Source organism: Lactuca virosa, chromosome 9, assembly GCF_052849685.1.
Source record: "Lactuca virosa cultivar CGN04683 chromosome 9, Lactuca_virosa_CGN04683_v6, whole genome shotgun sequence".
NCBI lineage: Eukaryota > Viridiplantae > Streptophyta > Magnoliopsida > Asterales > Asteraceae > Lactuca > Lactuca virosa.
In genome coordinates, this window is record NC_136434.1 from 25,565,445 (window position 1) to 25,589,477 (window position 24,033).

The following is a 24,033-nucleotide window of genomic DNA, read 5'->3' on the forward strand; positions in this document are numbered from 1 at the left end:
AGTCCGCCACATGTATTGGCATGTTGTATCAAAGTGAGGACATCACAACACATTCAACTCTATATAAAGTTTAATTGATTGTTGCGTTACAACATTCCATGCAACTTTGTCATTTAATTCCTACAATCTGCTGAACTCTACAAAGTTCAATGAGACATGTTTTCATTTTCTCATTCAACGGTTCAATTAGGCATTGATCTCCAAATTTGTTGTATGCCAATTTGGCAACCCACTATGGTTCGGTTTAGTTTATTGTATGCCAACTAGGCATTCCTTATGGACAGGTGTCCGTGAAACACAATAAGTAACAACCCACTATGACTTGGTTACATCTTTCTAGTGATGTGGGTCAAAAGAGAGTTACCTAGCTAGCTAAACCACCACATGACCACCCTTCCTTGGACTATGAGTTTAATCGGGTCCTTTTATCTTTGTAAATTATGGAACTATGATATTCGTTTTCCAGTTAAAATAAGTAACAGTCCAAGTTCAAAAATCAAAATAAAGCTATATACATTTGACATAAATTTTGATTCTTACGTAGAAACAAGATGTTAAGTATAGTTGTTCATATTTAATTAACTTTACAGAAAATTCAAACCGTTGATTCCACATCACTATCATGTGCATGTATTTCTGAAGATCTATGTAAGACGCACCTCAACATCTTAATCTTATCTTTGATATGCCATTTTTCACAAACAAGTTCAATCATGGACACCAAAAGGGCCAATGCCATCGATACACCACTGATAATAAAGAGACCTCGAAGCCCATAAAGATTCAAGATTTTTGGTGACGGGGAAGAAAATTCCTTTGACATCACTGCAGATTTATGTTTCAACCATTTATCCTCTAATGCTTTCAGTGTCCCGTCTTCACGCATTTTCGCTATCTGTGTCGACATCTCTGTGGCCAAAGGTGAACCTTTCTGGAACACCTGCAAACGTAGAGCTAAATGAGACATGGAAACGGAATCAAGGCAGAGTTATGGAAGAAGCCGAAAGGATTAGAGAAAACTCACAAAGCCAAAACCGTTGGTGGTAGGTGCTGTTGCAATCAAGGAGAAATCAGAACCCGAATACATTGCAAGAAATGATTTGATGTAAAGGATCTCAGCAACGATTGCTTCAACTTTTCCAGTTGTTAACGCTTTAGCATAGTCCTCAGGTGCATATAGTTTCTCTGACCAGGCCTCAACAGCATTCAATTTGTTATTGACAACGCCTAAAGGGGAAAGACCATGGAAGAATCCGGTGGAGATCTCCTTCATTCCAATCTGTTGTACTGTTAAAACTGAACTCAAAGTTGCAGTGTAACTTGACGTGAGCACAAGCACTACGAAAACCCAAACAGTAACCACGAATCTTGATAGATTACTTTGCAGCTTCTCCCCTGTAGTTTTCAATTACCAACTCATTTTCCCAACAGATCTATGGTATAGATTTTATGGGTGCTCAAGAAGATCAAATATTTAAGTAAATTGAGATTAGAGTGTAAAGAGTTGGAGAGCTTACTGTGAGCATAAACGAGGGTTGAAAAGGCAAACCAGAGGGTTGTTCCCAGTTGCTGTGGTGCTGAACCTCGAAATTCTTCATTTGTACGATGTTCGATAAACCAAATCACAAACCCTAAAAAGATAAAGAAACAAGAAGTTGTGATCCAAAGATTTGCACTGAGAGGATCTAAGAAAATCCACATGCTGTCCTTGGCGTTGCGGGATATTATGCCAACTCCAAGATCAGTGAAGGGCAATGTGAAGTCAACATAGAGAGATCTATTTGATGTGATTGTAAAATCACCGATAGCAGCATCATATTCCTGATACAACCCCACATCTCATGCATTAGCTAAAAGCCTCTATCTGATCTCCATGCTGTTCTACAAATAATATGACAAAGAGCCTTTTAATGCTGCAGGTTTGTGCAAAAAGACACATACGTACCTTAAGATAGATTTTTTTGATCACATCATTGTAAGTAATTCCATCCTTATAAGAGAACGAAACAACCTCAATGCCGACTCCATAGTCTAAGGAGTTAAACGCAGCATTGAAGACATCCCCACAGAACCCGCTCAAAACCGATACATTTGTTCTTGGATCAACACTTATTTGTGCTAAATTCTGGAATCTGCTGGAACCTGGAAACAGAATTCTCAGCTTCTTTTTGCCATTTGTTTGTAGCATCCTGCGTTTTGGATTAATGCCTGTGGTCCCACCTGGCCAGATGATAATTTCAAGGCCTTGATTCGAAGAGGAATTTGGTTTCTTTATTTCTTTCACAAACTCATCAGTAGCCGTCATCCAGAACCCAACCCTCCTATCACCCTTACCGATCACATTCACCACTTCCATGGCATTGGAGATGATCCTCCCATTCATAAGCTTGAATTCACCACCTAAACCATGGAAGGTGACTCTTAACATCTCATCCAAAAGCAGTGATGTGCCAATATTGGTACCCAAGTCTTTCGAAGTGAGTTCTGTTGCAGTATGTACCCTCTCAACAGCCATGGCAAGTGCGTAAACTGCATCATATGCCCATATACCATTGGAATCTACCTCCTTAAACTCCATAAAAGGGTTCAAAGCATAATATTCCTTTCTCCATCTTGAAACAAAGCTGTGAAGCTCTCTTGATGCTGAAAAATATGATCTGAAACCAACAACCCCCTGCATTGATTCGATTGCTTCAGTATCCATGGAATCCAACAAGTCCATAGTCTTACTTGTTACAATCCACATGTATCCTTCACCCATCATTCCCATCTCTTTTGCAATGGAGAAAAGATTGGATGCTAGAGAAGGTGGTGTATGCACTATAAACACCGTGTCTTGCATAGTTTGAAGCTTATGAAGCTCTTCCCGGACATGTTGGTTGCTGTCAGATGTTGAAATTAGGCTAGTATACGTAACGTGTATGTTTTTCTCTTGAAACACTCTGGCCATATAAGTAGCCATTTCTCTCCCATTGGCAGTGTCCTCGCAGATAACAAGCACATTCTTTGCTTTAAAGGAATCTACCATGGCAGCAATGCCTTTGAACTGACTGGTTTCATCCTGTGCGATTCCAAGAAGATTAGGATTCCTATTTGAAAAGGGACTTGTTGACAAGGAAAGAATTGGTATGTTAGCTTTGTCTTCCAGAACTGTTGATTCGGGACCTATTATGGCTTGCACTTTAGTGTTCTCCAATAGATCCAGAGCTGAATGTCCATGAACAGTATATTAACATTTAAAATTGAAAGTTTTCCAAAAAAAATAAAAAAAATAAAAATAAAAAGACAGTACTAGCAGACAAGGCACGCAGTGGTTCTCCTTTGGTATCCCTGGTTGTAAAAGCTATTCTTGTTGTGTAGTGAGGATTGGCTGTGTAAAAGTCAGAAATAGCCATGCTGATGCAACGTATAACGACCTTCCCTGTCCATGATTCCATGTCAAGAATCACTCCCACTTGTACTTCCCTGTAAGACGGATCTTCATGTGCTGTTGAAAGGCTTTGAAAGCTAAGCAACATCAAGATTAGAAATGGAAATAACCTGAAATTCATCATTAATTGGCAAGTTTTTAGTAATATCAAAATGACACAGTAACACTTTTAGTAGGTAGGTGGGGAAAGAAAGAAAATGGAGTCCTGTCGACTTAAACAAGAACATGAACAAACATAAGTAATATATGAGAGCTCATTAGTTGACTTTTAAGTTTGAGTTACGCAGCCATGAAAATATTGACATTGATTAAATTAAAACCTGGTCAGTGTTCTTTAGTCTGAACTGTTGAATAGGAACAAAAGTCTACTGATTTGGTCAGACCTATCAGCATCAATGGGAACCTGCAAATTAAACGGTCAATATCTGGTAGAAATAATTTTCTTTTCCATATAATTAAAAACTATATTACCAAAAATAAGTGAAACTTTACAATAGTAATTTAGACACTTTCTTGACAGCGAAGATCAGTGCATGATGAAAATAAGAGAAGTCAGGGGACTGTAGTGGCCTGGCCAAAATGAGAAATCTTCTCTTGAGCCAACAAATTCATAGGCACAAAGAAGAAATCTTACTCAAATCATGAGCAATATCTGTACAATCCTTAATGCATGAGTACAAGTTCATATATAGCAGCAGCATTGTCTTTGTTAGCTTGTTATAAAAACTGTGATTCCAAGTATCATAGTAGCATTATTTTCTTTGTTAGCTCGTTACAACCAAATAAAACTTGATAAAATCTAAATCATATCAAAAAACTCTCTATCTTGTCATAATCTTTATCAGGCATTTCATAGAACAGTTGCTTCGCATCTCTAAACTGGCCACTAACCTCGATCAACACCAGTAAAACAAGAACATTATGAGTTATAATCTCCTTGAGGCATTTCATAAATCAGTTTCTTGGGATGTACTTCTATATTGTTTGCGTCCTAAACAGAAAGAGGATATCCATATAATAAGGTTAAGTTGGGCATAATGATCTAATTGGATGAAAAGGATTAAGGGACACAAGTTGGCCACAAATAGGGTAGTGCTTGTTTTGATATACACAGTTGACCTTCATGACATTAAGACATGCGGATAACTAATTCGCCAAGTATCACCTTGTGATGATTATGTGATATAATAGTTGAATGTCAATTTTGAACGAAAACATATCTGACATGTCACACCAAAACAAGTGATTATAAATTTGTTTGTTTTTACAGAAATTAAACAATAAAACTTATTACAAATTTCCATGGCACGAACAAAGTATATCATAATTAACTAGAATGGTGAATTAAAAAAGGCCCAAATAATGACTTCACCTACTTAACATAGTAAAGAAGGTCAAGAACATAAAGAAGGAAATAAGCCCAAGTCAACCATGGGTTGTTTGAAGTTGGTCAGGTTGTTTCTTCCTCCCCATCAAAGTCAACGCCCAAACGGGGTGTGGGACCCACGCCCAAACTAGTTAGTAAATGTGATGTAATCAAGAAGGTGGGGTCCATAATCAAAAGCAATATTCATGGCTATCATACTGCCACTACCCAATCAAAGCATTAGTTAAATACTTAGTGTCAAGTTCCAACACCTGTCTCAATCATGGTTTCCCACCACTTATTAACAACTTTTAAACAGCATATAAATTTAGAAACAACAAACTGTCAACGGCAAGCTGCATTATGAAGGTTACAGGTAACCTTCAATGCTTTTCTTCTTCTTCAAAACTAGTGACATACTCAATGAACTTAATTAGCAGCCTGGAAAGGTCAAAAATAGAAACTAGATTTAGTCAACACTAGTTTTGCATTAGTACAACTTAATTAGTTCTTGACTAATGACTAGTCAACCAGAGTCTAATTACCTTCTCATATCGCTTCACAGGTTTCAAATATTTACCGGCTTTAAAGAACACATTACCCTCTTCCTTCTTTTTTTTCCAGCAGCCTTCATCTTCTCTTGAGTCTTGAGCCATGTTCATGTCCCCTTTCTTCTTTGTTTTTACAGCCTTAAGCAGAGTAGGGCAGAAATGAAGTGATTGAAAATAAATACACATCAGCAACATGCATTCAAAAAAAGATTGTAAAGCCACAAGGGAAAAAGACTGTGTGTAAAAGTTACCATGCAGCTTCTACTTTCAACTCCACTCCATCTGATTATGCAAATAGAGTACCATCCTCAAGTCGCCATGATTAGCAAAGAGAGCAAGTCAAATCAGCTTTCAGAATGCAACAACGGCCAACTGTTGTGATCCAGTTGTAGAAAGGGTGGAGGTTTAATACAAACAATTGCAAAGCTAAAAATGAAGTGACAGTTTTTGAACCTCATAATTGACTACATCTAAAAAAAACAAGTATAGAAAGGAATGTTTGAAACATGATCAACAAGATGTTAAACATTCAACATTGATTAAAAAAACTACACGACTAAAAGGAGAAATTGGAGAGATAAACAAGTTTACTAATGAATCTTCATATGCCTGAGCCTAGAAGCTAGAAAGGAATAAACATAGAGAAGATGAATGGCATAGTTGTAGTTGTTGTTTGGTTTGGATCATCTTGTTTCAACCACCGGTTTAGGGTTGAGAATCCTCATTATGAATGCAAGTTTTCCTCCAGCCAGCATTGTGTATGTGAAATGCAGTTTCTCATGAATAAAATAAAACAAGAATATGGAAAGGGCCACAGCCATTGAGACTCCACTAATAAGAAACAGACCACGACAGTCTTTCAGGTTTAGAATCTTTGAAGCATGCTCGGAATCCTTTGACTGTTGATTTGATTTAAAACAGTACTTCTTCTCCAACTTTGCTAAGCTCCCATTTTCTCGTAGTCTGGAAATCTGTCTTGATAACTCAGGGACCAAGGGTGAACCTAACGGGAATACCTGCACATGATGAATTACAGATAGAGTTGTTTACCTACAAACTTAAATAAACGGTATAACTAGTAAGTGTAGTGAGGAGAGGACACTCACAAAGCCAAAACCACTAGTGGTGACTTCAGACACAACCATGGAGTAGCCAGATGGATACTGAGCTAGGAATCCCTTCAGGTATGGAATTTCATCAATAATTGCATCAACACCACCATTCTTGCTCCCGTGTGATAAAGCATCAACATATTCATCTGTTGTATAATATGGCTTTAACCGGGTGTCTTTAAAATTCAAATTCCTAACAATATCTCCCATCACAAAGGAACCACCTTGGTATCCAATTGAGTCTCTGTTTGATGCTAACCGAATTTGTTCAATGGTGAATAGTGAACTCAAGGTTGCAGGGTAGCTTGAAGCAAGTACCAGCACTACAAACAACCACACAATCACTACAAATCTTGACAAATTACTATGCAGCTTCTGCCCTGCAATTTTCAACCACCAACTTAAGTTTGACTTTTTGTCCAATTTAAGTTTAGTTTACCAAAATAGAAAGTTTTTGTATCTTTTATCTCATGTGAATACAAAAGTCTCTTAGACAACAGTGAAAAAACTAAAACGAGATGTGAGTGAGAGCTTACTATGAGCAAAAACAAGGGTCGAAAAGGCAAACCATAAAGTTGTTCCAATCTGTTGTGATGATGAGTCTTGAAACTCTTTATTTGTCTGATGTTCAAGAATCCAAATGACAAAACCGAGTAATATAAAGAAACAAGCAGACACAAGCCACAGATCTGAACTCAGTGGTTCCATAAAGATCCACATGCCTGCATGGGTGTTTCGAGACAACATTCCAAGGCCAAGATCAGTAAATGACTGTGTAAAGTCAACATATAGACTTCTGTTTGCCGTGATTGTTATATCTCCAACTGCAGCATCAAATTCCTGGTGTAAATAAAAAGGGTTAATGATGTAATAAGGTAAGGTAACAAACTATCTCAAGTGTTTTAAAAACACCATTAAATATAAGTTATGTTACATAATCCACAATTTAATGGTCATAACTTTTTTTAACATTATGAATGTTGTAAGTTGTAACATAATATTTGGTCTTAAAAAGAGACTGATATTGTTGTGTAATTATTAAGATTAATAAATTTCATGTAGTTTTAGATAATAAACAAGTGCTAATTTTTTTTTTTTTAAAGTGATTGTATATCAAATTATGCACTAAAAAAGCTATGTAAAAGTAATGAACTATTTAAAGTGTTTTAAAAATACTAGTGAACAAAAAAAGACAAAAATATAACAAACTATAACTTTTTGTTTTTAATTACTTATGTAAACGGGAAAAGGCCTATTACCGATCCCATAGGTAATTTACTAATTTAAAAACAAAAGTTAAAGTTGGTTACCTTTTGACAATGTTTTTTTTTTTTTTAATTTAATAGTATTCTTAAAATACTTTAAGTAGTTCGTTACCATATTATGTCATCAATCCAAATAAAACATATTAAAATGCTTTTCCTATGCATAGAACAAAGAATAATAGGTTCAAAAAGATGCATACCCCAGTATAGACTCGATATATAAGATCGTTGTAATTTACTATTCCATCTTCTCCAGTAAATGGAAAGAATTGAAAGGATATGTCACGACCTAATCCTTTGAAGGCGATTCGGAATACGTCTGCACAAAACCCTGAAACGACTGTCGCATTGCTTTGAGCGTCGTATTTCACTTGAGAAGCTTTTGACACTCCAAGTACCCCTGGAATGCCAATTCTGAGGATTTTGCTACTCACTTGTAGTTGTAGCATCCTATGTGTTTGTGATGGATTACCTCCTTTAGCTTTAGGCCAGATGATGGCTTCCAGACCCTCATCAGAAAGTGATTTATTCAACCTACCTATCTTTTTGGTGAAACCAGCATCCCTTGTCCAAAATCCAACCCTCTTTTCTCCTTTATCCATCACATTTATTATTTCGATGACTTGTGCAGCATTGATTTCCCCATTCCCATTTGTAAGTTGGAAAGCACCACCTAAACCATGAAATGAGATGCTTAACATCTCATTCAGAAGAAGTGTTGTGCCCCTTTGGCTTTGAGTCAGGTCACTAGCAGTTGTTTCCACATCTTTTCTCTTCAGTTGTTCAACTTGCTCTACAGCCACTGCTAGAGCTGAAACTGCACCGTACACCCAAAGAGCATAACTATTTATCTCCTTCAGCTTCACCATCACATGATATTTCCTTCTCCATCTAGAAGTGAAATTTTGAACATTTCTTGATTGTGGAACGTATGATTTAAAACCCACTGCCCCTTGCATACACTCAATAACTTCATCCTCCAGCAAATTCAGAAACTTCATAGTCTTACCGGTGATAATCCATTTGTATCCTTTATCCATCATGCCTAGATGCTTTGCATTCACCAAAAGGTGGGATGCAACACAAGGGGAAGCATGCATGATGAATACTTTTGTCTGCATAGTCGACAGCTTGTGAAGCTCTTCCTGGAGTAGTTCATTGCTAGAAGAGGTTGAAATTAGGCTCCTATGTGTTACAAGTATGCTCTTTGTTTGGAGAGTATTTGTCATATCTCTTCCACTATCACTGTCCTCACAGATAAGGATAACTTCCTTCCATCTAAAGGATTCAGCCATTGCAGCAATCCCTTCAAATTGACTGGTTTCATCTTGTGTAACTTGAAGGAAATAAGGATGCTTGTTGCAAGATAGACATGGTGAAAGTGAAAGAATGGGCACTCTAGCATTGTCTCCCAATACTGCCAGCAACTTTGCTTCGGCTGTTGACTCTGAACCTATGATTGCTTCCACTTTCGGCTTCTCCAAAAGATCAAGAGCTGGTGGGGACAAAATACAGTTATAAACAAGTGAATTAAAACAATGAAATAATATCCAAAGGAAACATCTTCATTGAAATTGAACATGTTGTGAAAGACGTGAATTAACAAATTTGTATGACAAGTGAAGGCCTTTCATGTGTTGTACTCTTCACATGCTTTTTGGTATTTACTTTTTATCTTGTTACATGACGTGTTGCAAATGAAGTCTGAGATAGTTTAATTATAGTTATCTACATGGTAAGACTTACCAGCAGAGAGAGCATGCAATGGGTATCCCTACGGTGAACAACTATCCTTGTTTGGAAGTGAGGGTTGACCATGTAAAACTCAGACACTGCCATGGTGATGCAGCTCTGAACACTCCTTCCAACCCCAGAATATGAATATGATGATCCCATATCCAGAATCACTCCCACTGGGATCTCCTTGTAGGCTGGATCTTCTTGTGCTTTTCTATTTATCTGCAAGCAGAGCAACATCAACATTAAAAGATGAAAAGCGCATTCTCTCCCTGCTACTTATCTTCATTATTGAATGGTAAAAAATGCTCATGTTGCTGCAAGTATGAAAAATAAGCTTTGCTCTTTTCTCTATATTCTATTCATCTTGTATGTTCTTCACTCTTTTTATTGATTAAAATCATAACAAGAGCTTCAGCCAATCAGTTGACTCAATATACTTCCCCACGCATACATCATTCAAGTGTTTAAACAAAAGATTTCTCTGTTCAAATATTATATCTCCTAAATTTAAATAATTACAACAGGGAAAGGTGTGCGATATTTTAGTGGATGAAGAAGAAGGGTAATCAGTCTTATCAAGAAGAATTCAAATATCACAACTACCTGGAAATTTCTTTGGTGAATTTAAGTATAAGCAGTCAACGTGATCATATATGATCAAAACGTAAAGATCATTAAGAATGTAATCAAATATATAAATAAATCAAAATGTCAACCAGACATGCATCCTTCAACAAGATTTTCTTATGAGTTTCTTTCTGAAAGCTGAGAAGCAATCTTTTGACTGAACCGAATAAGAACCCACTCATCTTCTCTGGGACTATAGTATACTATATATGTTCAGTTGAGCAACTTCATTGAAGACAATATTTTATGAATTATGGGAGACAATAAAATGATAAGGGTGAAAAGTAGTAGGAGATCAAATTAAGATGACTTATACCTGACCCAAGACGAGACATAATCTCCATCAGGCAATTCATCGAACACTTGATTTGCATCTCTGAGTTTCGGCATTCCCATGTAAAACCAGAACTTATAGAACCCATATTTGCCCTTAACGCTGAAGACTGATAAAATGCAATTTGCTTTCATCTACTATACGATGTGGGGCAAAACCTTTTGAAGAATTTGTCAGGAACAAAAGGACCAGAAAGAGAGTCACAAAGTAAAAGCCAGTACAGATTAGATCTTCTTAATAGATATACATGGAGATTGTTGAATGAAACAAGAAAATAAACTTGAGGTTTTAATTTTAGAGCAACTAATTAAAGAAAGATTTAGTTGCGCCTTTCAGACATTTCATCAAACGGTTGCTTTGCATCTCAAAAATGGTATCAAAAAAAGGTTAAATTGTCTGTCAGACAACCATGTAGCCATGCCAAGACCATCAAGATGGACTGGCAACGATCATCTACTGAGCCATGGCCGGAACCATGAGAAACTCTGTTAATCACGCTCTGGTTACATGGTCGTGGTTCATCAACCAGACATGGGTTTCTGTCTTCTTAGGAATCAAGAATACAGAGGTACGAGCCTATAGAACAGATCCTGTTCAAGTAAGGTCGTGCTTCTTCCTCTCTCCGCAGCTAATATATAGTCGATTACATTGCTACTTTGCGCGGATGTGGGATGGAGCTTTTACATTTTTGCGTCCGGCGACTGGGTAAGAAATTATAATTACCTTGGCTTTGACCTTAATACGACAGCTCTGTTTTGCCTCGTTTGTTGAGGTTCTCCGCCACTAATTAAGATCAGTAATAATGCTTTTTATTTTTTCATATTGTTTGGATGGATTTTAGTTATAGAAAATCGTTTTACCAAGCTCAACTATTCTTTTATAGGACACCGCCTTTTGTTATTGTTTGTTTTTATATAAATTTGACAGTTCAATCTTCTTGTCAAAGACTAATAATCATATTTTTTAAACTTTTTTGGTTATATATGCAGAAAAAAAAATGTTTTCAGTTGAATAATTCTTTAAGTTTAAGTTCACAGCATTTTTAAAAATTTATTTAGATTAAATGTATAAATAAAAAAAATGCTATAATATCATATGAAATGTATAAAATCGAAGCATACAATATTTCGATGAAATGATATAAACTTCTATGGATACAATTCATACAACTACATATACAATTTAATCAAGCTTAATTACAACTACATGGATTGACTCCATACAGAAACCAACTCTCTTTTCATGCTTCTTCTTCTTATGTGGGTTGAGTTCACATCACCATTTAAACCACCATTCAATATTTTAGTGATTAGTATTATCATTTTTTTTAAATAGCGGAAATTTTATAAAAAACTAGCAAGAAGCTAGAAAAAAGAAGATTAGTTTATCATTTGTATGATGGCCGTTTTGGACATTCAATATACCAAAACCAAGGTATTAAAGAGGACAACATAAAGCCATAAACATTTTTTTTTCATTTCAAGTTTGAACTAGACATACTAAATACTTGAAGGTCGATCTTGAACAAAAACATGACGTGTTGGACAATAATTTGTAGTTCGTTGAGCATGATTCCTGATATATAACAATCTGCTCATTAGATTTTAAATTTCTTTTTGAAAAGTATATTTGTCAAATAAAATCATATCGCTAAGACATAATTGATTATCAGTTTGTTTGTTTTTACTTTTTATAATAATTAAACCATACAGTTATTACAATCTTCCATAAGCACAAGCAAAGTGTATCATAATTTGAGCGATCATGTATATTCATGTATCAATAGGAATTTGAAAAAGCCCAAATAGGATTTCACCTATTTAACATAGTAAGGAAGGTCAAGAACATAAAGAAGGAAAAAAGCCCAAGTGACGCCGGAGATCCCACCAAAAAAGAAGCCACCAGTGAACTTAGCCCAACCATCGGCTGTTTGAAGTTGGTCAGGTTGTTTCTTCCTCCCGGTCAAAGTCAATGATGGTGCAATCGACGGTTCACCTTCTTTGAATGATGCGATTCCATACATAGTCAAGCAAATGCTAAGGATCACCACAAGCCCACCCGCGGCTAGTGATCCTGCTGCACCTGCATACTCTGTGTTCCTTAATGGGCCTGCTTTCACAAATGGGCCCACTAGGAAGAACCCATGGGCTAGCCCGACCTCAATGCCTCGAAGCAATGGGTTCACGGCGGTCCGGTATCCTGGAAGATTTGAGAGGTACCATGCAATTAGTGGGCTCGATGTCACTGGAGTCTCGAGACTTCCAATGAACGGGTCGCCATTGATGGGTTGTACGACTTGGAATGTAGGCTGCATAGTTTTATCGTATTAGCAAAGAGAAAATACAAATAGAACTAGATAAAATATGTGATTATGCCCGATATACTAATTAGTAGATGTTATGTGATTATGCCCGATATACTAATTAGTAGATGTTATGTAACCGAAAGGGTCCGCAAGCCTCTATGACATGAAAACCATAACTAGTTCTAAGTTTTTACTATGGTACTTTCTCATACCTATAGAGAAAAAGACCATTATAACCTTCTATGCAACAAAGGTACTTGTTGTCACTTGACAAAGGTTAAAAGTCGAATTATCTTACTATTCATCAAGGACATGTGATAGAAAATTGGAAGTGGGCAAAAGAATCGATACAAAACAATCAACAATGGGCAATGGCTCATTCGTTATTTCTAGTAAAACAACTAGAACATATGCATTATCTTAAGGAAAAGTATGAAGCATTTGAATAAATTATAATCGGAATCGGCTTTTCATTTACAATACTACGATAAATCTTGAAATTAGTTACTAATTCTCAATAAACCGACAACATGAAAAGTAAAATTTAAAGGCATAACCTTCAGGAAATCATCATATAAGGCAAATACCACCAACTAAAGCATTTGAAATCAATATAGCTCGATTGATAGCTAGTACTGAGCACTGAGCAGATCGTGGATCCCCAACATGGCCATTAAGTAAATTGCCCTATTACAACGTATTATTTCTTAAATAAAATCTTAAAAATCACATAAAAATGAAAAGAAGAAACGACCTTGTCGGTTTTTACTGCCTTGATAGTGGAGGAAGACCTCTGGGAAGAAGGGAAGAGCCTAAGAGGTGAACCAGAAAGGCCTTTGGGTGCAACCGGCCTTGTTGTGGTCAAAGAGGAAGTCAAGCCAGTCTTGAGCTGGAGGCTAGCCATGGTCGATGCTTGTTGTCCCCAATTTCTTCAGTTTTGAATATAACTTATTATGACCATTTACTTCAGAAATTTGTGGGTTTACCTTCAAAGATGATTCATGACACATGGATGGTCCCTATTGGATGATGAATATATGGATGGCTTGCCACCCTTATCCTATATCATTTGGTTGGATTGCGTAGTCTATGGAGGACAACTGTTTGCCATATTTGCTACTTTGTGTTAAATTATAAAGTTTGGTGGTTATTTTGTTTACATAAATTCCTTTTTTATTTCATGTAATATAATAAAAATAAATCTAACTTGAAATATTTTCAAAAGTAAAAGTAATACAAATTTCTTTTGGGCATATTTAATGACGAAAATTGTTTCGGGTTTAATTATCATATAAAATTTAGACAATGTCAAAACATTGGCACATTGTATAAACCCGTTAATATTTTTTGACATATCCCAATAGTTTTTTTAAACAACTAATTTTAATTATCACACTAGTAAGAAGGCAGAGGGGAAAACAAATTACAAAGAATGCAACATATAGCCAGGTTTTGAATCCAATTGACCAAGTTCATGACAATTTTACTATTTCTATTGACAAATCATTTATAAGAATCATCTACTATACTATCAAAAGTCAAATCTTTTCTTCGGGTATTATCAAACACCGTAGAGCTTTGAAATTGCCATAGCACCCACCAAGTAGTTAACATAATTGCTTCCAAAGTCGATTTCTTTTGCATAGACAAATGCAAATCATCTATCCATTGACAAATGTGAGTAACATAATTCCAATTCGGTTGTATTACATCCACCCACTTGAAAATTGCATTTCATGTTCTTGATGCAGTCTCACATTTAACTATAAATGATCTAAAGACTCCTCATGATTACCACACCACATGCACATAATAGAAGAGATGTCCACACCCCGTGTAACACCCCGACTCCCAGGTATAAACTTTATAGTTTTATTTTCATTTTGGAAGGTCTACTCGACGAGTTGGATGCCTTGACTCATCGAGTAGGAATGAGTTTGCCCGCGTGGATTATTGGATCTACTCGACGAGTCGGGGGACCTGTACTCGACGAGTAGGAGCTGGGAGAGAAAACCCTAAATTTTAGGGTTTGCATCCTATTTAAAGGACCTTAAGTCCCTTCCCCCATTCCTTTACCACCCCCTTGACGGCTAAGAGAAACCCTAATCGCTATTAACCTTGTTCTTGAGTGATTGTGAGGCTTAAAGAGTGATTTTGGTGCATTTTGTGAAGGAGGTGTGAAGTATAAGAAGCTTGGAGCAAAGAGGAGCTTGTGGATCTGACTCTACTTCACCTTGGCATCATTTTGGAGGTAACAAGTCGTTACCTTGGCCTATCTTTAGCTAGATCTCTTCATGTTTGGGTTTAGGGCCATCTTTAGCACATTTGGTAGTCATTTCGAGTATTGGGGCAAGATCTGAAGTTGTAACTTCGGATCTGGAATCCCCTTGGTCCTTATAGCTATAAAGTTATGAGATTTGGCAAGCTTGGGCCTTTCCCTTTGAGTTAACCTTTCTCTTAGTCTAGTTTGGGCATTTAGGACCATGCATGTACGTAAAGTTTGCAACTTTACATGGAAACCATGTCCTAGGAGGTTGGATCTGCAATATGGAGCCTTGGGGTGGCTTAAAAACATCTGTATAAGAAATGGACTACATGAACCCGACGAGTCGCTTGGCCGACTCGGCGAGTCGGATGAAGGTTGCCCGTGTCTGATTCTGCATGAACTCGGCGAGTCGGTAAGAGGACTCGACGAGTCAATTAGGGTTTTCCCGACATCTGGACACACATGGACTCGGCGAGTTGGTTGGAAACTCGGCGAGTCAGTTAGGTTTTTATGACTTCTTAAGTTCTTGAGGAACTCGACGAGTTGCTAGCCGCACTCGACGAGTCGGGTCAGCATGGGCCGTTGACTTTGACCTTTGGCTTTGACTTTGACCAATGGTTATACATGAACTCGGCGAGTCGGTAAGAGGACTCGACGAGTCAATTAGGGTTTTCCCCAACATCTGGACACGCATGGACTCGGTGAGTTGGTTGGAAACTCGGCGAGTCAGTTAGGGTTTTATGACTTCCTGAGTTCTTGAGGAACTCGACGAAGTTCCTAGTCGCACTCGACGAGTCGGGTCAACATGGGCCGTTGACTTTGACCTTTGACTTTGAGTTTAACCAAGGGTTGACCAATTGGACTTTCGAGGGTATTTTGGTAAATTGGGAATTTATGGAGTGGAATCATTGGTGGATATAGGTGTTGGACTTGGAGCTGCATTTGGTGGAGTTTGACTTTATCACTTCGAGCTACTTGTGAGGTGAGTTATCCTCACTATACTAAGGGGTCTAAGGCACCAAGGCCAGTCCATTGGATTTGATATCCTACTAGTTGTTGATATGTCGAGTATGAGTTAGTATTGCATGCTAGTTGTTATGATAGTCTGAGAGTGGTTATGCATGCTAGTTGTTGTAATAGTTTGATAGATCTGTAGGACTACCTGTGATATGGGCTGATTATCTGTATGCATAGTTAGTATTATATGTCGACATGTTATGTGGGTAGGGTTGAGGTTGCACTGCTCCGTACGGCGACCAACAAACCCTGGAGTATGTCAGATATGAGCTGAGGGCCAGGGAGAGCATGCCAGACTCATACTGAGGACTCCTAAGCATTCCAGATGCGAGCTGAGGGCCAGGAGAGCATACCAGACTCGCACTGAGGGCTAATCATTTAGTTACAGTCTAAGGACTGAGGGAGCAAGCCAGATATGAGTTGTGGGCCTATAGGGCAAGCCATACTCATACTGTGGGCTCAGGGGTAATCCAGTTTGTAGAGCTGTGGACCCATTACATGCTGTTATTATGTGTGCTATCTGTTATGTATCGGTATTTTGGGGGAACTCACTAAGCTTCGGGCTTACAGTTTTAGTTTTGGTTTCAGGTACATCAGATGAGTGCGGGAAGACGAAGACGTGATCGTACAGCTCCTCACATTTTATGATTTTGATTTTTGGGATACTCTGACATTATACTATTTTGAAAACAAGTTTTGTAATAATCAGTGGTTTTGAAATGTTTTAAAAAGTTTAAATTTGGCATGATTTTTATGGACGTTACACCGCGGTTAACCAGATTTACTCTAGTAGGCAACCGATCAAGTATAACCCTTCACCCAAGGATATTCACCTTCATTGGGACAAACCGGCCTCATCTAGTGGTGTCATTCCCTATCTCTAATAGGTAATCATCAATAAACTCACAAGGATCCTTCACAGTAAACACCCTTGAGCTTTACAAGTCCCAAATTGAACATGTGATTAGAGGTGTTCTAATTCCTATAATTCCTAAGAATTATACTCCCACATATCTTTACTTGACCAGTCTTTATATGTTTCCAAGTAGAAAAGTTTTGGAATCTAATCTTAAACAGGGCACTTCCAATCCAAACTTCACTCTAGAATCTCGTATTTTCACAATTTCTCACATGTTCTGAAGATTAGAACAAAGAAGAATGTCTTTCCCCTATAAAAGATTTATAAGTTGTAAACTTATAACAATCTAATTTTTTAGTAGTACTTCAGATCATAATAACATTTGTGTCCATTTCTTTTTTTTTGTATCTAACAGACCAGTTATACTAGTTAAATCCTAACTAAAATTAAATAGAAGCAATATAAATCGTATCGTTTAAGAGCATAAAATATGAGAATGATAGAATCATAAAACCACATAAATATGTGTTTTCAAAGTGATATGATAACCTAATGAAATAAATTCAATATAATTAGTTGATCAAAATTAGGGATAAAATTTAATTTTATGTATATATTTATAATCTGTAATTGATATTTCAAATCATATAAATTTCATATAGATAGTTAATAAATCAGAATCATATAAAATATAAAATAAATCATAAGGTTAATATCATTAAAACTTAATAGGGACGAGCAAAGGAACCGACTCGGCTGGAATCGGCCTGAACCGGACCCGGCCCGGGAACCGAAGTCGGCCGAAATAAAGAACCGAACCAGACCTCCGGTTCTACCGGGTCCGGTTCCTAGCGGTTCTTGTCGTGTCTTCAATGTTGGAACCGATCATCGAGAAATAGCAACATACGGTTTCGGTTTTAGCCGGTTCTACCGGTTTTCGCCGGTTCTACCGGTTCCCGGTTCCAAAAATCCACAAGAATATCGTCCCGGTCCCGGCCCGACCGGTTCCATCGGGTTCCAGTTCCGGTACCGGTTCCGGCCGGTTCCCCGGTCCAAATGCTCATCCCTAAAATTTAATAAATAGTATTAAAAAGTCCTTAGACAATTTTATGTATATCAGTCACAGATACCAGGGAGGTTGCAGTGAGTGGCTTATGTGAACATCTAATGCCACATCAAATTATATGTGACACCGACATAAAACATGAAGTAACCTGCTAACCTGGAAAAAAAAACCTACCATTCCCTTTATTAAGATGTCATTTCATTGTTTATTTCCTTATAAAACACCAAAATTTGATTTAGGACCATTTAAAATCAAAAGCAACGGTTTAGCTGATTTTAATGGCAATGTTAATCTATTTGGGCTACTTAAAAGCCCATTCAATCGTATAGTTGGGCCTAATTATAGCCCGTTACCAGTTTTGTGGTTAAGTCCGATAACACAGTGAGTCAATGACACAAACGCTCCGACTCCGACACATCAATGGTGTTGCAATTGTCGAAGCTCCCATTATTTCGCCGTTGCGGGTGGCTTAGCTCCAGCAATGGAGTCTTCTTCACATCCGAACATCAAAACTTCTCTCAGCTCCCAGGTACTTCTGCGTAATATCCATTTCTTCGTTTCTTATTATTCGATTCCTCGCGTTCATCTGTATCCAGTATTTCATGTATAAATCTGATAAAAATTGAGTTAAATTCTTTAAATTTTTTGTGGATATCATCAGCTTATTAGTAATTGTAGAATTTCTCGTGGAGTTAAATGATTTTGATGTATTCTAACGCCCTTTTATGTAGAAAAGGAAGTATTCAACTATTAATTATAATTTCTGATGTCCAGTATTTACCTGTTGTTTTGTTAAGTGTTCATAGTAGTTTATGAGTTAGTTACTTAATGTTCCACAAAACTATAGCGATCAAGCACATTTGGGTACTATTTTTTTTCTGCCAATAAGGAAAATTGAATATTTGTCTTAAGGAAAGAATTACTATTTAGGGCGTGGAATTGGAATCTAGCTCCTTTAGCTCATATTTTGAACTGGTTTCGCTTCAATTTTGATTCCTGGCTATGCAATTATTCTTTCAAGTTTCAAATGATATCAAGAGAAAAGGATTATGCTCTAATGATGAGAGTGATCAGGTAGTTATGATTTATCTTCTACCAGATGTATTCTGACTACTTCTACATTGCAATCCAGTGAGATGGCCCAACACCCACAAAAATTGTCCAGTCAGAAGGTTCGCCACTCTAAAGTCAGGAAAAGTTATACCACCAAAGAAGTGAGCATTTCAATCTCTCTCACCAATTTAGGATCAACCTTGAATTTGATCTATTATTCTCAATTTATGTTTATAGGAAGAAGAGATTGGATGAAGTATGTCTCGAAAGGTTTCAGCAGTACAGTCGAAACTACATTCAATCATGGATCCTACAAGGTTACCCATCTCATAATTGATAATTCAATGTTTTTTATGCCCTAGTTCCTCAAAGCTGACTCTTTGTTCCCCCATGTGTTTGCATTTAAATTTTTTTACTTTAGGCAAGGTAATTGTTGATGGGCGAGTTGTAACTAAATCTGGACACCCTGTTTCTGATAAATCCGTTGTGGAAATCAAGGCTGAAATCCCGAAATATGTATGTAGGTGATTATTCTCCCAATTAGTTTACTTTGTATATGAAATGAATCTGGTTTCATGTTCATTGCTCAGTTTGTTAACTTGATGTTTACTTTAGAGCAGGACATAAATTAGAAGCTGCCATTGAACAGCTAGGAATCGATGTTACTGGTAAAGTGGCTCTTGACTCGGGGCTATCAACTGGAGGGTTTACTGATTGCTTGCTTCAGTATGGTGCTTCTTTTGTTTATGGTGTTGATGTAGGATATGGACAGGTAAATGTTATATATATATATATATATATATATATATATATATATATATATATATATATATATATAAATCAGAAAACACAAAATGATCAATTTATGGTTTAAATTCATACTAATTTTTTGTATAGGTGGCGGATAAAATTCGTCGAGATGAACGTGTCTCGGTTATCGAAAGGACAAACTTGAGATATCTTACTGAACTTCCTCAGAAAGTTGACTTGGTGACTTTGGATCTTTCATTCATTTCTATACTTGTGGTGAGAGCATTAACTTAAAGCCCTTGTGTAGTGTTTGGTATTTTATTCCATCCAACAAAACAGACCCATCATAGACATAAAGTTTATTCATTTCAATGATTTGTGGAACAACTTCTTTTGTAGGTCATGCCTGCTGTTATTAGCCTGATGAAAGAAGAAGCTACTTTAGTTACACTAATCAAACCTCAATTTGAGGCTCGTAGATCACAAGTATGAAAAAGCCAAATTCTTTTTCCTTTCATGTTCCTTTTTGTAGGTTAAATATAAGAAAATCCTCACATTTCAATTATCCGTACAGGTGGGAGGAGGTGGAATTGTGAGAGATCCCTTGGTTCATCAAGAGGTATACAAGTCAAATCAATCTTCATAATTGTTAAAGACAAATCAATCTTCATAATTGCTTGATAATTATAGGTGCGTGAAAAGATAGTGAAGGGTGTGGAAGATCTAGGATTCCAATGCAATGGCTGGATAGAGTCTCCATTAAAGGGTGCTGAAGGAAACATAGAATTCCTGGCTTGTTTTAGCAGAACAACCGTTGACTCACCAGTTAAAGTAGAGTAGATTATTAGAACAACTAAAGTTTTGGGAACAGATGTTATAAAAGTATCCAATGTTAACGACAGTATGAAATGAAATGTTTAACTAATTTAGCTTTTTAGCATTTCAAGTGGTAATTTTAGACCAAACACTTGGCCTACCACTGTAAACCATGATACCAAGTATCTGTCTGTTGAATTATGAGCATGATCAGCAAGAAGTAGCTTCATCCACTCGCTTGTCCCACATGGATGTAACATGTACCATGGTCTATTCAAGTATGGGTGCTCCTATATTTTAAGAAAAATGAACATCCATAAATCAACATATCTCTATGTTGAATATTTATTTAAAAGACTTGATGAAAATTGAAAACAATAACTTACTTGTTGAGTTATGAAAGTCCATTTTGATTCCATCAGCACATCGCTCGATTTGCTTGGTAGGTTCTTTTCGATTTCACCTATGTTCAGAGGTTGTCCATCTACAAACTCCATAATCAATGCATCAGTTATCAGTGCATGTAATGAAACATATCACATCTGAGTTCCATGCATGAAGGTAATGATCAGCTAGCTTACCACTAGTTTGTGCATGGAAGTATAACACTGGAACCCTATAGGAAGAACTGTAAACCACATGGAAATCATACCGATCTCCGTTGTCACTATCAATGGTGCTTTGTACCTTGCAAATTCATACAAATTCATCGACCATTAGTATTATCCTCTTGATCTCATGGAAATTGCAACATTTTGATTTTTTATAACAAATAACTAATGACGGACGTTCCTAAAACTCTATGCAATGTTACAATTTGCATGGTATGGTTCAAGTAAGCTGAAATCAAGTCAGAATGGAAATGTCACAAACATAAACATAAACATACCAAAGTGGCAGTATCAAAAGGTTCTTCTTGATCATTAGAACTGCCTTTATCATGCTCTTCCTGCATAAAAAATGGGACATCAGATAACATGTTTCACATCTTTGTATGATGATTTTGTGTTGCAGTATGAGTACAAAGCTAGACCTCCATGGATCTCGGAAAGATTACTTTCTGTAAAGACAAATATCCTTCAGTAACTCCGTGAGTTGCAAACCCTAATCTGTTTGAGCAATCAATCCATGACCATTCAGGAAAACCAGAATTGAACTTGTTCCACTTTTGAGCAAAAGCATTAGCAGCATTTTGGAAATCAGTTGATGAGAGGCTTCCATCGCAAGTTGCCTGGTCGGAAGCCATCACAGCATGAGGAAATCGTCACTGATATCAGGTAGTATGCGAAGTTTTCATAGATATAACTTCTTCATCAACGCCTATTTACTGAAAAACCTAATGGGAAATTACAATATTATCCAACAGGACGAGGAGGATGATCGATCAATTGAATATGGAGAAATCGTAGGCAGAAGGAGGAGTTGCAGAACCGGGCTTTCCTTCTGGAAAAAACTCAACAACAGGGTGGTGTTAGTGATGAACCGGGCAAAGAAGATGAAAGTGCATTTGGGCGGATTTTTTGACCCGAATGACCTGACCCGTTCAGTGATAATCAATTTTTTTAAGGGAGAATTTCATATATACCATTCCTAAAGAGCTAAATATCGTATTTGCCATTCCTAATGTTTTTTAATATCATATATACTCAAATCTATTTTTTTGGTAATTTTTATTGATTTATAATTGTTTTTCATAATATTAAATCATTATAATTAAAATACAATTTGAATGGACAATATTGCCCCTGCTTGCTACAGCCTAACAGATCAAGTTTTCTCCCCATCGCGATCGAGCCTTCCTGCCTGATACTTCCGATCGCTGCCTACAATCGCAGCTTCCAATCAGTCGCTGCTTCTGATCGTGCCCCTGTTGTCGCACACACACAAACACACATCAGGTAAGTAATATGCGATTCCATTCCCTTTCCTTAATTTCGATTATGTTGTTGTTGTTTGATTGTTCAACAAGAACTCAAAAGGACTATCATATTCTAAACCTATTGTAGTTCCAATCTTAGCTTTCTGTTATTGCATCACGTTCACGCATCATATTCTAAACCTGGTTCTTCTTCAAAAGTTGTAGCTTTATAGTCCTCCTGTCATGTGTTATAACACGCATATATACATTAGCCGACAAGGATTACCCAATCTTTCTAGAAAAGATTTCATTGACTTTTGAGTAAATCTTTGTTTTCTCATGTGAAGGTTGAAGTATAATCTAAATGTTCATTGACTAGGATTGCCCAATCTTTCTAGGATTACCTTGATTGTAGCTCAAATCCAACATAACTAATCTATTAAATACAACATTACTATGTTAATTGTAAAAAGAATTTGAAAAATTGAAACTAGGAACCCTAAAAAAGGAATTCGCATTACAAATGATTGAATATTGTGCCTACAGATGAATACTTAGATCCAGTATGCAGTGTGTGGGTGGAACATAGCTCCAAAATTCAATGTTGAACAGAGGGAGAAGGCGAAGTAATCCCACAAATTTGGTGAATGGTGAGCCTGCGTAGTTTATTTCCAAGGGGTAATTTAGTCACGTGAGTGTGTGTGACACCGGGGAAGCAGCGATCGGAAGTGCGATCGGAAGTATCAGGGAGCAGCAGGCTCAATCGTGATTAACTTCAAACATATGATGCGTGAACGTGATGCAATAACAATCAAACAACAACACCATAATCGAAATTAAGGAAAGGGAACTTACCTGATGTGTGTTTGTGTGTGTGCGACAACAGGGGCACGATCAGAAGCAGCGACTGATTGGAAGCTTCGATTGTAGGCAGCGATCGGAAGTATCAGGCAGGAAGGCTCGATCGTGATGGGAGAAAACGTGATCTGTTAGGCTATAGCAAGCAGGGGCAATATTGTCCATTCAAATTTTATTTTAATTATAATGATTTAATATTAAGAAAAACAATTATAAATCAATAAAAATTACCAAAAAAACAGATTTGGGTATATATGATATTAAAAAACATTAGGAATGGCAAATACGATATTTGAAGTTTAGGCCGGACAAATACGATATTTAGCTCTTTAGGAATGGTATATACGAAATTCTCTTTTTTTTAATGCAAGAAATATAGCATGAAATCATGAATGTTCTACTTTTCTAAATTATTATATTTTTATCATCTTTTTAATTTTTATATCAAATTTGGTCCTTCACTCTTACTTTATATTCCCTTACATTTTCTTTTTAAAGTTTTGACCCACACTTATAATATCAAATACGAATTTGATCATTTTCTTTTTCAATTTTACAATTTTAACTAAGTTTTTTGTTTTTATTACAATTTTCATTAGCTCATCTCTTATTGCTTTTTACAATTTTAGCTCATTTTTTTAAGTTTTATTATGAATTTCTCCATTTTCCTTTTCCATCTTTTTCTTTTTTATTTTTACAGTTATAGACTAAGGGGCTGTTTGTTTACCTCTTAATTGAAAAATTAAGAGGTAACCTCTTA

At 36.7% G+C, this 24,033-nt stretch overlaps 4 protein-coding genes and 1 non-coding gene across 6 annotated transcripts; 1 reads left to right on the top strand and 4 right to left on the bottom strand.

Annotated features, from left to right (window-relative positions):
- Nucleotides 1-512: 512 nt before the first annotated feature.
- Nucleotides 513-11,222, bottom strand: LOC145136205 (glutamate receptor 1.2-like). 2 transcript variants are annotated; one of them, XR_013720298.1, is made up of 8 exons: nucleotides 10,408-11,222; nucleotides 9,471-9,683; nucleotides 7,925-9,219; nucleotides 6,996-7,299; nucleotides 6,454-6,839; nucleotides 5,599-6,363; nucleotides 5,342-5,485; nucleotides 4,988-5,237 (listed from the first exon to the last, which is right to left on the bottom strand). XR_013720298.1 is itself a non-coding variant. In XM_079070382.1 (7 exons), the coding sequence occupies exons 3-7, from the start codon at nucleotides 3,552-3,554 to the stop codon at nucleotides 596-598; spliced, it is 2,544 nt and encodes an 847-aa protein (XP_078926508.1). In that variant the 5' UTR covers nucleotides 3,555-5,237; nucleotides 5,342-5,485; nucleotides 5,599-6,026; the 3' UTR covers nucleotides 513-595. The 2 variants fall into 2 exon arrangements, 1 of the variants encoding a protein (XP_078926508.1); XM_079070382.1 differs by lacking the exons at nucleotides 6,454-6,839; nucleotides 6,996-7,299; nucleotides 7,925-9,219; nucleotides 9,471-9,683; nucleotides 10,408-11,222 and adding exons at nucleotides 513-940; nucleotides 1,025-1,395; nucleotides 1,518-1,821; nucleotides 1,946-3,207 and having other exon boundaries at nucleotides 3,293-5,237; nucleotides 5,599-6,026.
- Nucleotides 10,819-11,033, bottom strand: LOC145141503 (small nucleolar RNA U3). The gene has a single exon (XR_013722711.1). It is a non-coding gene; the product is annotated as a small nucleolar RNA U3 (small nucleolar RNA).
- Nucleotides 11,223-12,153: 931 nt separating the features above from the next.
- On the bottom strand, nucleotides 12,154-13,732 carry LOC145136902 (photosystem I reaction center subunit XI, chloroplastic-like). Its single transcript, XM_079071005.1, has 2 exons — nucleotides 13,485-13,732; nucleotides 12,154-12,733 (listed from the first exon to the last, which is right to left on the bottom strand). Exons 1-2 carry the CDS (start codon nucleotides 13,632-13,634, stop codon nucleotides 12,242-12,244), a joined length of 642 nt encoding a protein of 213 aa, XP_078927131.1. The 5' UTR covers nucleotides 13,635-13,732; the 3' UTR covers nucleotides 12,154-12,241.
- Nucleotides 13,733-18,324: 4,592 nt separating this feature from the next.
- Nucleotides 18,325-20,790, top strand: LOC145140714 (bacterial hemolysin-like protein). Its single transcript, XM_079074121.1, has 9 exons — nucleotides 18,325-18,467; nucleotides 19,071-19,152; nucleotides 19,229-19,308; nucleotides 19,413-19,515; nucleotides 19,607-19,763; nucleotides 19,889-20,017; nucleotides 20,141-20,227; nucleotides 20,316-20,360; nucleotides 20,432-20,790. Exons 1-9 carry the CDS (start codon nucleotides 18,359-18,361, stop codon nucleotides 20,579-20,581), a joined length of 942 nt encoding a protein of 313 aa, XP_078930247.1. The 5' UTR covers nucleotides 18,325-18,358; the 3' UTR covers nucleotides 20,582-20,790.
- ATG10 (autophagocytosis-associated family protein) lies at nucleotides 20,583-21,803 on the bottom strand. Its single transcript, XM_079074122.1, has 5 exons — nucleotides 21,591-21,803; nucleotides 21,447-21,506; nucleotides 21,139-21,244; nucleotides 20,944-21,041; nucleotides 20,583-20,847 (listed from the first exon to the last, which is right to left on the bottom strand). Exons 1-5 carry the CDS (start codon nucleotides 21,801-21,803, stop codon nucleotides 20,668-20,670), a joined length of 657 nt encoding a protein of 218 aa, XP_078930248.1. The 3' UTR covers nucleotides 20,583-20,667.
- Nucleotides 21,804-24,033: the final 2,230 nt, after the last annotated feature.